Source organism: Mixophyes fleayi, unplaced genomic scaffold (assembly GCF_038048845.1).
Source record: "Mixophyes fleayi isolate aMixFle1 unplaced genomic scaffold, aMixFle1.hap1 Scaffold_41, whole genome shotgun sequence".
Classification (NCBI taxonomy): Eukaryota; Metazoa; Chordata; class Amphibia; order Anura; family Limnodynastidae; genus Mixophyes; species Mixophyes fleayi.
The window spans coordinates 509895-528084 of NW_027448083.1; the positions used below are offsets into that span (position 1 = coordinate 509895).

Genomic DNA, 18190 nt, shown 5'->3' on the forward strand with positions numbered 1-18190 from the left:
TTTGGACTGGAGGGTTCGTTTCATTTTCTTCCATGAATCTTCTCCAGTAATTTCACTGGCTGGTTATAATGTTAGGGCCTACGACCACCAGGATGAGCTTTTAGAACAGTAGTGTAGAGATCTTTAGCTTTAGCAGCCGCCTTTCCCATAGAGCTTTATATGCTCACAGGTACTCAGATGCCCCCAGGACTTAGGCTCAGAGTAGTAAAAACTCATCCAGGATGGCCACAGTACAGATGGAACCGGGGGCGCTAGCCCAGACTGGAGCGGGTGGTCAAAGGCAGGTCGAGGTCAAAGGTCCATGGCAAACAGTGAAGTCCAGAATACAAGCCAAAGGGTCAGGGTCACAGGCAAGGTCCAAGGTACAGGCAGAGGGTTACAACAGCAGATCAGGCAATAGATATCCAAAAGCAGGTCAGCACAGCACAGGACTGGAACTCTATAACCGGCAGGGAGACTAAGCCCTCCCTGCCTTAAATACTGAAAGTAGCCAATAAGCGCCTAGCCCTGAAACTATCCCCTGAACCTTGGTGTCCGGCCGTTGCCCTGGCAACAGTCGGGCCGGAACTGGAAGTGACGGTCCGGTCGTCAAAAAGACGAACGAGACGCCAGACAGTGGAGAGAGCACGCCGCGGCGGCTATGGATACCGCCGCGGCTCGTAACACCAACATGCTTCACTGTAGGGATGGTATTGGCGTGGTAAAGAGCGGTGCCTGGTATCCTCCAAACATGACACCTGACATTCACGCCAAAGAGTTCAATCTTTGTCTCATCAGATCAGAGAATTTTGTTTCTCATGGTCTGAGTTTTGGCTGCTACCTTCTATTTCAACAAGTTTAGAATGCTCTCTTGGGGACATCCGAGAAAACATGCTAATGGGACATAGTGTGAAATCAAGCGAGAGACAGCAACTAATTCACAAACACACACTAGGAGACAGACTATAAGAAAACCTCTGCTCCCAGCTTCAAGTATTGAGGAATGCCCCTCTATATGATATACAGGGGAAGGTACCCTCCACCCACAATACTCAACCAACCCTAGTGCTAGACATCCTGGAATGGGAAAGTAGTATAATTGCAAAGGGTTACAATTTTCAAATAAAGTTTTCAAACAAAATTTAATTGATTACAATACCCCCTCCAAACATTTCCCACTTCGTATGGAGTACACCACGTACGAGGAGGAGCTGCGCCAGATAATGCCGGCTGAAATTGTAGAGGGCATAAATGTCCAGGACACCGACTCGCCCTCTTTTGGCCAAGTAGTTGGTGAGTTATTTGTTTTTTTTACCCTAACAGTATTTTAACTGCTTTTCTCTTTTTAAAACTGCTTTTCTCTTTTTAAAACTGCTTTTCTCTTTTTAAAACTGCTTTTCTCTTTGCAAACGTTTTTTCTTAAAAAAATTTTTTTGTTTTTGTTTTTCAAAGTGTATTTTTGCCTCTAATAGTTTGTAAAGGTTTTTTTTTCCTCATAGAAAAAAAAAATAAAAAATTGCAAACACATTTGTGCAATAAACAGTATATTTGGAAATTGTTTTTTTCTGGAAATACATTGTATGCTTTTTCTAATACATCCAGAATCGCCAGGACCGCAGTTCAGTCCCAGTGCCAGACCTACACCTCCATCTTCAGCGAGAGATTCGGGCACAGACGAGCAAGCAGGTGCGTGATTTCTGTTTAGGAGAGAAATAATGGAGTTACTTGATTTTCTGTGCAAATGTTGCGGTCAATGTTGTTTTTTTTCCCTTTTTATTGTTTGCAATGAGAAGTTAGGGCTACATTTTACTAAAATGATATGTTGCCTATAGAAACCCATCAGAATATACCTTTACTTTATTTATTGCATTCAACAAAATGACAGCTAAAATCTGATTGGTTGCTATAGGCAACATCTCCACTTTTTATAGCATGCAGTTTAGTCAAAATAACCCAGCATGTACTACACAGTCCAAATGATAATGGGTATTAAAAGGATAATAAGTGCATCCGTAAGCAGGTAGCATAGGACTAGAAATCAGGAATGCAAACATTGTGAAAGAATCTGTAGTTGCTAAAGAATATTCTTTCCTATCCAGTGTTCAGAATGCAATATACAAACATATTATATACTTACCGTCATTTTTCATACAAAGGGCCCTCTTCATACCAGCCACCTCAGGCGGAGTCCCTGGAAATGTCCCCTGAGCCAGAGGATCTAACGACCATCACCCTGGTAACAGTGGATGCCCCTGTGTCTGGCCTCCAGGAAGTTTCACCTGGCCCTGCTGAACCATCACACCACCAACCTGCACCTGAAACTATGGACCCAGCCAGAGAAATGGCGCTGTCTATTGGCGCATTCCAGCAGCAACAGACATTGTTCATGGACAGGCAAACTCGCCACATGGCACAAATTGCGGCCCAGTTGAGGCGAATACACCGCTCCACTAGCCAAATCCCTGCTGCAATAAACCGGCTGGCAAGCGCTTTGGAGCAGACAAATGTGCAGCTGGCCCAAATGTCTGGGTCTGTGGACGCCATGCATTCCTCCGTTCGTGAGGGGAATGCCAATGTTATCCGGCTGGCAGGCCAACTCCAGCAGGAACTGATTGCCCGCTTGCCGGCCCCTTTTTCATCGGCCTCCACCAGTACTGCTAGTACGCCGACCAAATCAACATATAGCACTCCTCCAAGGAGAGGTGCTCGCACCAGGGGTGGGCGAGGGAGGGGAGCTGAATCCCAGCCGCTCAGCCTGACAATCCCTCCTCTACCAGCGTGGTAGGAGCCGATCTCCAAGTCTCCCTGTTAGATCAGACCCACCAAGTAAGAAGACCCCCGGAGTTATTCTAATCTGCAGATGTCCCAGCAGGGTGCTCAGTCCAGCAGAAGCCCAGACTTCAACACTTGAGATCTTCCCAGGATGAGAGAAAAAACAGCACAACCCCCTGTGTCTCCGTTTCCTCTATATTCTGTAGTTTTCCCACGCTCCAGGGGCTGGGTCAGGGGTGGCCTTAGATAGTGGGATCCTCTGAGAGTGGCTGTCTGTAAAAAGTAGAGATGTTCACTGACCCCTGTGTTCTGGTTTTTGTTTTGGATCTGTATTCTTTTAGAAAAATTGCTAAAATCACATCATTTTGCACTTTTTTTGTTCCTACATTATTTATTAATAACCTCAATAACACTAATTTCTGGTCATTTTTTGCAGTCAATTTTGACCCCCTCACAGGTCACAAAATTATTTTTATACACTTTCGGACAAATACTGCAGCGACCTGGCTGGATGGTAAGCGACAGAGCAATGACACAAACACACAGCCTTTCCTAGCACATCTAGGACATATTGTCACACAGCAGTGGCAGAAAAGAAAAGTGGTGCAAGATGGAATTGTCCTTGGATCATGAAATCGGTTATGGTTCATTTGATCGCTCCACCTGTTTCTTGGATAAGTGAGGTTCTACAGCTACATAATTCTAGAGCTAATACATGGCGATGAGCTCTGACCCCCCAGGATGCGTGTTTTTATCAGACCCGGACCAATCCACTGTGCCAGACAATGCACTTAAAAGAGCCATTGTAATTCATAGCAAAAAACAAGTTCATAACTGAGCTTCGAATCAGCCCCAATTCCCACAAAATTATAATCTAGTTAGGTACCTTTGATGTAAAGTGCAGATTACAAACACTTGATGAAACAGCAGCAAAGTGGATGGTAATACATATACATGTCTATTTAGACATCCATGCTTACATTACTTCTGCAAGCAATGTTGTTCTTTCATGATTCATGATTCATTATTCAATTCATGATTCATGATTCAATTCATGATTTATGATTCGATTCATGATTCATAATTCGATTCATTATTCCTGATTTGATTCATGATTTAATTCATGATTTATGATTCATTATTCAATTCATGATTCATGATTTGATTCATGATTCAATTCATGATTCATGTTTCATGATTCAATTCATGATTCGATTCATGATTCATGAATCATGATTCATGATTCATGATTCAATTCATGATTCAATTCATGATTCAATTCATTATTCATGATTCGATTCATGATTCATGAATCATGATTCATGATTCATGATTTAATTCATGATTCATGATTCAATTCTTGATTCATTAATCAATTCATGATTCATGATTCATTATTCAATTCATGATTCATGATTCGATTCATGATTTATGATTCGATTCATGATTCATGATTCGATTCATGATTCCTGATTCGATTCATGATTTAATTCATGATTTATGATTCATTATTCAATTCATAATTCATGATTTGATTCATGATTCGATTCATGATTCATGATTCATGATTCGATTCATGATTTAATTCAAGATTCATTTCATGATTCATGATTCATGATTCAATTCATGATTCAATTCATGATTCAATTCATTATTCATGATTCGATTCATGATTCATGAATCATGATTCATAATTCAATTCATGATTCATGATTCGATTCATAATTCATGATTCATGATTCAATTCAGGATTAATGATTTATGATTCGATTCATGATTCATGATTCGATTCATGATTCATGATTCGATTCATGATTCATGATTCACTTCATGATTCATGATTCATGATTCAATTCATGATTCATGATTCATGATTCGATTCATGATTCATGATTCGATTCATGATTCATGATTTATGATTCGATTCATGATTCAATTCAGGATTCATGATTTATGATTCGATTCATGATTCATGATTCGATTCATAATTCATGATTCATGATTCAATTCATGATTAAATTCATAATTCATGATTCAATTCATGATTCATGATTCGATTCATGATTCATGATTCACATCATGATTCAATTCTTGATTCATGATTCATTTCATGATTCATGATTTATGATTCAATTCATTATTCAATTCATGATTCATTTTATGATTCATGATTCATGATTCAATTCATGATTCAATTCATGATTCATGATTCAATTCATGATTCATGATTCGATTCATGATTCATGATTCATTATTGAATTCATGAATCATGATTCAATTCATGATTTATGATTCGATTCATGATTCATAATTCGATTCATTATTCCTGATTTGATTCATGATTTAATTCATGATTTATGATTCATTATTCAATTCATGATTCATGATTTGATTCATGATTCAATTCATGATTCATGTTTCATGATTCAATTCATGATTCGATTCATGATTCATGAATCATGATTCATGATTCATGATTCAATTCATGATTCAATTCATGATTCAATTCATTATTCATGATTCGATTCATGATTCATGAATCATGATTCATGATTCATGATTTAATTCATGATTCATGATTCAATTCTTGATTCATTAATCAATTCATGATTCATGATTCATTATTCAATTCATGATTCATGATTCGATTCATGATTTATGATTCGATTCATGATTCATGATTCGATTCATGATTCCTGATTCGATTCATGATTTAATTCATGATTTATGATTCATTATTCAATTCATAATTCATGATTTGATTCATGATTCGATTCATGATTCATGATTCATGATTCGATTCATGATTTAATTCAAGATTCATTTCATGATTCATGATTCATGATTCAATTCATGATTCAATTCATGATTCAATTCATTATTCATGATTCGATTCATGATTCATGAATCATGATTCATAATTCAATTCATGATTCATGATTCGATTCATAATTCATGATTCATGATTCAATTCAGGATTAATGATTTATGATTCGATTCATGATTCATGATTCGATTCATGATTCATGATTCGATTCATGATTCATGATTCACTTCATGATTCATGATTCATGATTCAATTCATGATTCATGATTCATGATTCGATTCATGATTCATGATTCGATTCATGATTCATGATTTATGATTCGATTCATGATTCAATTCAGGATTCATGATTTATGATTCGATTCATGATTCATGATTCGATTCATAATTCATGATTCATGATTCAATTCATGATTAAATTCATAATTCATGATTCAATTCATGATTCATGATTCGATTCATGATTCATGATTCACATCATGATTCAATTCTTGATTCATGATTCATTTCATGATTCATGATTTATGATTCAATTCATTATTCAATTCATGATTCATTTTATGATTCATGATTCATGATTCAATTCATGATTCAATTCATGATTCATGATTCAATTCATGATTCATGATTCGATTCATGATTCATGATTCATTATTGAATTCATGAATCATGATTCAATTCATGATTCATGATTCAATTCATGATTCATGATTCATGATTCATGATTCATGATTTAATCCATGATTCATGATTCAAGATTCGATTCTTGATTCATGATTCATGATTCAATTCATTATTCATGATTCATGATTCGATTTATGATTCATGATTCAAGATTCAATTCATGATTCATTATTAAAGATTTGATTCATGATTCATGATTCGATTCTTGATTCATGATGCATGATTCGATTCATTATTCATGATTCATAATTCATGATTCGATTCTTGATTCATGATTCATGATTCGATTCTTGATTCATGATTCATGATTCGATTCATTATTCATGATTCATGATTCATGATTCGATTCTTGATTCATGATTCATGATTCAATTCATGATACATGATTCAATTCATGAATCATGATTCAATTCATGATTCATGAATCATTTCATGATTCGTGATTCATGAATCATTTCATGATTCGTGATTCATGATTCAATTCATTAATCATGATTCAATTCATGATTCAAGAATCATTTCATGATTCATGATTCATGATTCAAATCATGATTTAAGATTCAATTCATGATTCATGATTCATGATTCATAATTCATGATTCAATTCATAATTCATTTCATGATTCAAGATTCATGATTCAGTTCATGATACATGATTCATGATTCGATTCATGATTCATGATTCCATTCATGATTCAATTCATAATTCATTTCATGATTCATGATTTCTAATTCAATTCATGATTAATTTCATGATTCATGATTCATGATTCATTATTCAATTTATGATTTATGATTCAATTTATGATTCATTTCATGATTCATGATTCAATTCATGATTCAATTCATGATTCATAATTCAATTCATGATTCATGATTCGATTCATAATTCATGATTCATGATTCAATTCATGAATCATGATTCAATTCATGATTCATGATACATGATTCATGATACAGTTCATGATTCATGATTTATGATTTGATTCATGATTCATGATTCAATTCATGATTCATGATTCGATTCATGATTTATGATTCGATTCATGATTCCTGATTCAATTCATGATTCATGATTCGATTCATTATTTAAGATTCGATTCATGATTCCTGATTCGATTAATGATTCAATTCATGATTCATGATTCGATTCATGATTCATGATTCAATTCTTGATTCATGATTCAATTCATGATTCAATTCATTATTCAATTCATATTTCATGATTCATGATTTGATTCATGATTTGATTCATGATTCATGATTCATTTCATGATTCAATTCATGATTCATTTCATGATTCATGTTTCATGATTCAATTCATGATTCAATTCATGATTCATTTTATGATTCATGATTCATGATTCAATTCATGATTCATGATTCAATTCATGATTCATGATTCAAGATTCGATTCATGATTCATGATTCATGATTCAATTCATAATTCATGATTCATTTCATGATTCATGATTCGATTCATGATGCAATTCATAATTCATGATTCATGATTTGATTCATGATTTCATGATTCATTTCATTATTCAATTCATGATTCATTTCATGATTCATGTTTCATGATTCAATTCATGATTCAATTCATGATTCATTTTATGATTCATTTCATGATTCATGATTCGATTCATGATTCAATTCATAATTCATGATTCATGATTTGATTCATGATTTCATGATTCATTTCATGATTCAATTCATGATTCATTTCATGATTCATGATTCATGATTCAATTCATGATTCATGATTTTATTCATGATTCATGAATCATTTCATGATTTGATTAATGATTAATGATTCAATTCATGATTCATGATTCGATTCATGATTCATGATTCATAATTGATGATTCATTTCATGATTCATTTCATGATTCACAATTGATGATTCAATTCACGATTCATGATTCATGATTCAATTCATGAGTCATGATTCATGATTCAATTCATGATACATGATTCATGATTCGATTCATGATTCATTTCATGATTCATGATTCATGAATTATAGTTCAATTCATGATTCATTTCATGATTCATGATTCATGATTCATAATTCAATTTATGATTCATTTCATGATTCATGATTCAATTCATGATTCAATTCATGATTCATAATTCAATTCATGATTCAATTCATGATTCATGATTTGATTCATAATTCATGATTCATGATTCAATTCATGATTCATGATTCGATTCATAATTCATGATTCATGATTCAATTCATGATTCATGATTCATTATTCAATTCATGATTCATGATTCGATTCATGATTTATGATTCGATTCATGATTCATGATTTGATTCATGATTCCTGATTCGATTCATGATTTAATTCATGATTTATGATTCATTATTCAATTCATGATTCATGATTTGATTCATGATTCGATTCATGATTCATTTCATGATTCATGTTTCATGATTCAGTTCATGATTCGATTCATGATTCATGAATCATGATTCATGATTCATGATTCAATTCATGATTCAATTCATGATTCAATTCATGATTCAATTCATTATTCATGATTCTATTCATGATTCATGAATCATGATTCATGATTCATGATTCAATTCATGATTCATGATTCAATTCTTGATTCATGATTCAATTCATGATTCATGATTCATGATTCATAATTCAATTCATGATTCATTTCATGATTCATGATTCATGAATCATGATTAAATTTATGATTCATGATTCAATTCATGATTCAATTCATGATTCATGATTTGATTCATAATTCATGATTTATGATTCGATTCATGATTCATGATTCGATTCATGATTCATGATTCGATTCATGATTCCTGTTCATGATTTATGATTCATTATTCAATTCATGATTCATGATTTGATTCATGATTCGATTCATGATTCATGATTCATGATTCGATTCATGATTCATGATTCAATTCATGATTCATTTCATGATTCATGTTTCATGATTCAATTCATGATTCGATTCATGATTCATGAATCATGATTCATGATTCATGATTCAATTGATGATTCAATTCATGATTCAATTCATTATTCATGATTCGATTCATGATTCATGAATCTTGATTCATGATTCATGATTCAATTCATGATTCATAATTCAATTCTTGATTCATGATTCAATTCATGATTCATGATTCATGATTCATAATTCAATTCATGATTCATTTCATGATTCATGATTTATGAATCATGATTAAATTTATGATTCATTTCATGATTCATGATTCAATTCATGATTCGATTCATGATTCATTTCATGATTCATGATTTATGAATCATGATTAAATTTATGATTCATTTCATGATTCATGATTCAATTCATGATTCGATTCATGATTCATAATTCAATTCATGATTCAATTCATGATTCATGATTCGATTCATAATTCATGATTCATGATTCAATTCAGGATTAATGATTTATGATTCGATTCATGATTCATGATTCGATTCATGATTCATGATTCACTTCATGATTCATGATTCATGATTCATGATTCAATTCATGATTCATGATTCATGATTCGATTCATGATTCATGATTCAATTCAAGATTCATGATTCGATTCATGATTCATGATTCGATTCATGATTCATGATTTATGATTCGATTTATGATTCATGATTTATGATTCGAATTATGATTCATGATTCGATTCATAATTCATGATTCATGATTCAATTCATGATTAAATTCATAATTCATGATTCAATTCATGATTCATGATTCGATTCATAATTTATGATTCAATTCATGATTCAATTCATGATTCATGATTCATTTCATGATTCATGATTTATGATTCAATTCATTATTCAATTCATGATTCATTTTATGATTCATGTTTCATGATTCAATTCATGATTCAATTCATGTTTCATGATTCATGATTCAATTCATGATTCATGATTCGATTCATGATTCATGATTCATTATTGAATTCATGAATCATGATTCAATTCATGTTTCATGATTCAATTCATGATTCGATTCATGATTCATGAATCATGATTCATGATTCATGATTCAATTCATGATTCAATTCATGATTCAATTCATTATTCATGATTCATGATTCAATTCATGATTCATGATTCAATTCTTGATTCATGATTCAATTCATGATTCATGATTCATGATTTATAATTCAATTCATGATTCATTTCATGATTCATGATTCATGAATCATGATTAAATTTATGATTCATGATTCAATTCATGATTCAATTCATGATTCATGATTTGATTCATAATTCATGATTTATGGTTCGATTCATGATTCATGATTCGATTCATGATTCATGATTCGATTCATGATTCCTGTTTATGATTTATGATTCATTATTCAATTCATGATTCATGATTTGATTCATGATTCGATTCATGATTCATGATTCATGATTCGATTCATGATTCATGATTCATGATTCGTGATTCAATTCATGATTCATTTCATGATTCATGTTTCATGATTCAATTGATGATTCGATTCATGATTCATGAATCATGATTCATGATTCATGATTCAATTGATGATTCAATTCATGATTCAATTCATTATTCATGATTCGATTCATGATTCATGAATCTTGATTCATGATTCATGATTCAATTCATGATTCATAATTCAATTCATGATTCATTTCATGATTCATGATTTATGAATCATGATTAAATTTATGATTCATTTCATGATTCATGATTCAATTCATGATTCGATTCATGATTCATTTCATGATTCATGATTCAATTCAGGATTAATGATTTATGATTCGATTCATGATTCATGATTCGATTCATGATTCATGATTCACTTCATGATTCATGATTCATGATTCAATTCATGATTCATGATTCATGATTCGATTCATGATTCATGATTCAATTCAAGATTCAATTCATGATTCATGATTCATGATTCAATTCATGATTCATGATTCGATTCATGATTCATGATTCATTATTGAATTCATGAATCATGATTCAATTCATGATTCATGATTCAATTTATGATTCATGATTCATAATTCATGATTCATGATTCGATTCATGATTCATGATTCAATTTATGATTCATGATTCATAATTCATGATTCATGATTCGATTCATGATTCATGATTCATGATTCAATCCATGATTCATGATTCGATTCTTGATTCATGATTCATGATTCAATTCATTATACATGATTCATGATTCGATTTATGATTCATGATTCATGATTCAATTCATGATTCATGATTAAAGATTTGATTCATGATTCATGATTCGATTCTTGATTCATGATTCATGATTCGATTCATTATTCATGATTCATAATTCATGATTCAATTCTTGATTCATGATTCATGATTCGATTCTTGATTCATGATTCATGATTTGATTCATTATTCGTGATTCATGATTCATGATTCGATTCTTGATTCATGATTCATGATTCAATTCATGAATCATGATTTAATTCATGATTCATGAATCATTTCATGATTCGTGATTCATGATTCAATTCATGAATCATGATTTAATTCATGATTCAAGAATCAATTCATGATTCAAGAATCATTTCATGATTCGTGATTCATGATTCAATTCATGATTTAAGATTCAATTCATGATTCATGATTCATAATTTATGATTCAATTCACAATTCATTTCATGATTCAAGATTCATGATTCAGTTCATGATACATGATTCATGATTCGATTCATGATTCATGATTCAATTCATGATTCAATTCATAATTCATTTCATGATTCATGATTCATGATTCCTAATCCAATTCATGATTCATTTCATGATTCATGATTCAATTTATGATTTATGATTCAATTTATGATTCATTTCATGATTCATGATTCAATTCATGATTCAATTCATGATTCATAATTCAATTCATGATTCAATTCATGATTCATGATTCGATTCATAATTCATGATTCATGATTCAATTCATGAATCATGATTCAATTCATGATACATGATTCATGATATAGTTCATGATTCATGATTCATGATTCATGATTCGATTCATGATTTATGATTCGATTCATGATTCATGATTCGATTCATGATTCCTGATTCGATTCATGATTCAATTCATGATTCATGATTCATAATTTAATTCATGATTCACGATTTGATTCATGATTCGATTCATAATTCATGATTCGATTCATGATTCATGATTCAATTCTTGATTCATGATTCAATTCATTATTCAATTCATTATTCAATTCATATTTCATGATTCATGATTTGATTCATGATTTGATTCATGATTCATGATTCATTTCATGATTCATGTTTCATGATTCATGATTCATGATTCAATTCATGATTCATTTCATGATTCAATTCATGATTCAATTCATGATTCATTTCATGATTCAATTCATGATTCGATTCATGATACATGAATCATGTTTCATGATTCATGATTCAATTCATGATTCATGATTCAATTCATGATTCATGATTCAAGATTCGATTCATGATTCATGATTCATGATTCAATTCATGATTCATGATTTGATTCATGATTTGATTCATGATTCATGATTCATTTCATGATTCAATTCATGATTCATTTCATGATTCATGTTTCATGATTCATGATTCATGATTCAATTCATAATTCATTTCATGATTCAATTCATGATTCGATTCATGATTCATGATTCAATTCATGATTCATGATTCAATTCATGATTCATGATTCAAGATTCGATTCATGATTCATGATTCATGATTCAATTCATGATTCATGATTCATTTCATGATTCATGATTCGATTCATGATTCATGATTCGATTCATGATTCATGATTCACTTCATGATTCATGATTCATGATTTAATTCATGATTCATGATTCATGATTCGATTCATGATTCATGATTCAATTCATGATTCATGATTCATGATTCGATTCATGATTCGATTCATGATTCATGATTCGATTCATGATTCATGATTCGATTCTTGATTCATGATTTATGATTCGATTCATGATTCAATTCAGGATTCATGATTCATGATTGATTCATGATTCAAGATTCGATTCTTGATTCATGATTTATGATTCGATTCATGATTCAATTCAGGATTCATGATTTATGATTCGATTCATGATTCATGATACGATTCATAATTCATGATTCATGATTCAATTCATGATTCATTTCATGATTCAATTCATGATTCGATTCATGATTCATGAATCATGATTCATGATTCATGATTCAATTCATGATTCATGATTCAATTCATGATTTAAGATTTGATTCATGATTCATGATTCATGATTCAATTCATGATTCATGATTCATTTCATGATTCATGATTCGATTCATGATTCATGAATCATGATTCATGATTCAATTCATTATTCATGATTCATGATTCGATTTATGATTCATGATTCATGATTCAAATCATGATTCATGATTCAAGATTTGATTCATGATTCATGATTCATGATTCAATTCATGATTCATGATTCATAATTTAATTCATGATTCATGATTTGATTCATGATTCGATTCATGATTCATGATTCGATTCATGATTCATGATTCAATTCTTGATTCATGATTCAATTCATTATTCAATTCATTATTCAATTCATATTTCATGATTCATGATTTGATTCATGATTCATGATTCATTTCATGATTCATGTTTCATGATTCATGATTCATGATTCAATTCATGATTCATTTCATGATTCAATTCATGATTCAATTCATGATTCATTTCATGATTCAATTCATGATTCGATTCATGATACATGAATCATGTTTCATGATTCATGATTCAATTCATGATTCATGATTCAATTCATGATTCATGATTCAAGATTCGATTCATGATTCATGATTCATGATTCATTTCATGATTCATGATTTGATTCATGATTTGATTCATGATTCATGATTCATTTCATGATTCAATTCATGATTCATTTCATGATTCATGTTTCATGATTCATGATTCATGATTCAATTCATAATTCATTTCATGATTCAATTCATGATTCGATTCATGATTCATGATTCAATTCATGATTCATGATTCAATTCATGATTCATGATTCAAGATTCGATTCATGATTCATGATTCATGATTCAATTCATGATTCATGATTCATTTCATGATTCATGATTCGATTCATGATTCATGATTCGATTCATGATTCATGATTCACTTCATGATTCATGATTCATGATTCAATTCATGATTCATGATTCATGATTCATGATTCAATTCATAATTCATTTCATGATTCAATTCATGATTCGATTCATGATTCATGATTCAATTCATGATTCATGATTCAATTCATGATTCATGATTCAAGATTCGATTCATGATTCATGATTCATGATTCAATTCATGATTCATGATTCATTTCATGATTCATGATTCAATTCATGATTCATGATTCAATTCATGATTCATGATTCAAGATTTGATTCATGATTCATGATTCATGATTCAATTCATGATTCATGATTCAAGATTTGATTCATGATTCATGATTCATGATTCAATTCATGATTCATGATTCATTTCATGATTCATGATTCGATTCATGATTCATGAATCATGATTCATGATTCAATTCATTATTCATGATTCATGATTCGATTTATGATTCATGATTCATGATTCAAATCATGATTCATGATTCAAGATTTGATTCATGATTCATGATTCATGATTCAATTCATGATTCATGATTCATAATTTAATTCATGATTCATGATTTGATTCATGATTCGATTCATGATTCATGATTCGATTCATGATTCATGATTCAATTCTTGATTCATGATTCAATTCATTATTCAATTCATATTTCATGATTCATGATTTTATTCATGATTTGATTCATGATTCATGATTCATTTCATGATTCATGTTTCATGATTCATGATTCATGATTCAATTCATGATTCATTTCATGATTCAATTCATGATTCAATTCATGATTCATTTCATGATTCAATTCATGATTCGATTCATGATACATGAATCATGTTTCATGATTCATGATTCAATTCATGATTCATGATTCAATTCATGATTCATGATTCAAGATTCGATTCATGATTCATGATTCATGATTCAATTCATGATTCATGATTTGATTCATGATTTGATTCATGATTCATGATTCATTTCATGATTCAATTCATGATTCATTTCATGATTCATGTTTCATGATTCATGATTCATGATTCAATTCATAATTCATTTCATGATTCAATTCATGATTCGATTCATGATTCATGATTCAATTCATGATTCATGATTCAATTCATGATTCATGATTCAAGATTCGATTCATGATTCATGATTCATGATTCAATTCATGATTCATGATTCATTTCATGATTCATGATTCGATTCATGATTCATGATTCGATTCATGATTCATGATTCACTTCATGATTCATGATTCATGATTCAATTCATGATTCATGATTCATGATTCGATTCATGATTCATGATTCAATTCATGATTCATGATTCATGATTCGATTCATGATTCATGATTCGATTCATGATTCATGATTCGATTCATGATTCATGATTCGATTCTTGATTCATGATTTATGATTCGATTCATGATTCAATTCAGGATTCATGATTCATGATTGATTCATGATTCATGATTCGATTCTTGATTCATGATTTATGATTCGATTCATGATTCAATTCAGGATTCATGATTTATGATTCGATTCATGATTCATGATACGATTCATAATTCATGATTCATGATTCAATTCATGATTCATTTCATGATTCAATTCATGATTCGATTCATGATTCATGAATCATGATTCATGATTCATGATTCAATTCATGATTCATGATTCAATTCATGGTTCATGATTCAAGATTTGATTCATGATTCATGATTCATGATTCAATTTATGATTCATGATTCATTTCATGATTCATGATTCGATTCATGATTCATGAATCATGATTCATGATTCAATTCATTATTAATGATTCATGATTCGATTTATGATTCATGATTCATGATTCAAATCATGATTCATGATTCAAGATTTGATTCATGATTCATGATTCATGATTCAATTCATGATTCATGATTCGATTCATTATTCATGATTCGATTCATTATTCATGATTCATGATTCATGATTCGATTCTTGATTCATGATTCATGATTCAATTCATGATTCATGATTCAATTCATGATTCATGATTTTATTTATGATTCATGAATCATTTTATGATTTGATTAATGATTCATGATTCAATTCATGATTCATGATTCGATTCATGATTCATGATTCATAATTCATGTTTGAATTCATGATTCATTTTATGATTCACAATTCATGATTCAATTCTTGATTCATGATTCATGATTCAATTCATGAGTCATGATTCATGATTCAATTCATGATTCATGATTCGATTCATGATTCATGATTCATAATTCATGTTTGAATTCATGATTCATTTTATGATTCACAATTCATGATTCAATTCTTGATTCATGAGTCATGATTCATGATTCAATTCATGATACATGATTCATGATTCGATTCATGATTCATGATTCAGTTCATGATTCATGATTCATGATTCATGATTCAATTCATGATTCTTAATTCAATTCATGATTCATTTCATGATTCATGAATTATAGTTCAATTCATGATTCATTTCATGATTCATGATTCATGATTCAATTTATGATTCATTTCATGATTCATGATTCAATTCATGATTCAATTCATGATTCATAATTCAATTCATGATTCAATTCATGATTCACGATTCGATTCATAATTCATGATTCATGATTCAATTCATGATTCAATTCATGATTCATGATTTATGATTCGATTCATGATTCATGATTCAATTCATGATTCCTGATTCGATTCATGATTTAATTCATGATTCATGATTCATTATTCAATTCATGATTCCATTCATGATTCATTTTATGATTCATGATTCATGATTCAATTCATGATTTATTTTATGATTCATGTTTAATGAGTCAATTCATAGTTCAATTCATGATTCATTTCATGATTCATGATTCATGAATCATGATTAAATTTATGATTCATTTTATGATTCATGATTCAATTCATGATTCATGATTCATGATTCATGATTCGATTCATTATTCATGATTCATGATTCAATTCATTATTTATTTTTCATGATTCATGATTCGATTCTTGATTCATGATTCATGATTCAATTCATGATTCATGATTAAAGATTTGATTCTTGATTCATGATTCTTGATTCAATTCATGATTCATGATTCAATTCATTATTCATGATTCATGATTCGATTCATTATTCATTTTTCATGATTCATGATTCGATTCTTGATTCATGATTCATGATTCAATTCATGATTCATGAATCATTTCATGATTCGTGATTCATGATTCAATTCATGATTTAAGAGTCAATTCATAATTCATTTCATGATTCAAGATTCATGATTCAGTTCATGATTCATGATTCATGATTCAATTCATAATTCATGATTCGATTCATTATTCATGATTCATGATTCGATTCATAATTCATGATTCATGATTCATGATTCATGATTCGATTCTTGATTCATGATTCAATTCATGATTCATGATTCAATTCATGATTTATGATTTTATTCATGAATCATGAATCATTTCATGATTTGATTCATGATTCATGATTCAATTCATGATTCATGATTCATGATTCATGATTCAATTCATTATTCATGATTCATGATTCGATTCCTGATTCATGATTCAATTCATGATTCAAGATTCGATTCATGATTCATGATTCATGATTTAATTCATTATTCATGATTTATGATTCGATTT

At 30.2% G+C, this 18190-nt stretch overlaps 1 protein-coding gene across 1 annotated transcript; it reads left to right on the forward strand.

Moving 5' to 3' along the window:
• Positions 1–1495: 1495 nt before the first annotated feature.
• Positions 1496–2764, forward strand: LOC142134190 (uncharacterized). The gene is made up of 2 exons (XM_075194519.1): positions 1496–1665; positions 2136–2764. The coding sequence occupies exons 1-2, from the start codon at positions 1560–1562 to the stop codon at positions 2762–2764; spliced, it is 735 nt and encodes a 244-aa protein (XP_075050620.1). The 5' UTR covers positions 1496–1559.
• The last annotated feature ends 15426 nt before the right edge of the window (positions 2765–18190 follow it).

Excerpts from the sequence above, each read along its gene's own strand:
- LOC142134190 (XM_075194519.1), top strand. The coding sequence starts at position 1,560 with ATGCTTTTTCTAATACATCCAGAATCGCCAGGACCGCAGTTCAGTCCC. Across the intron at positions 1,666-2,135 it reads GGGCACAGACGAGCAAGCAG|GGCCCTCTTCATACCAGCCA; the intron begins GTGCGTGATTTC and ends TTTCATACAAAG.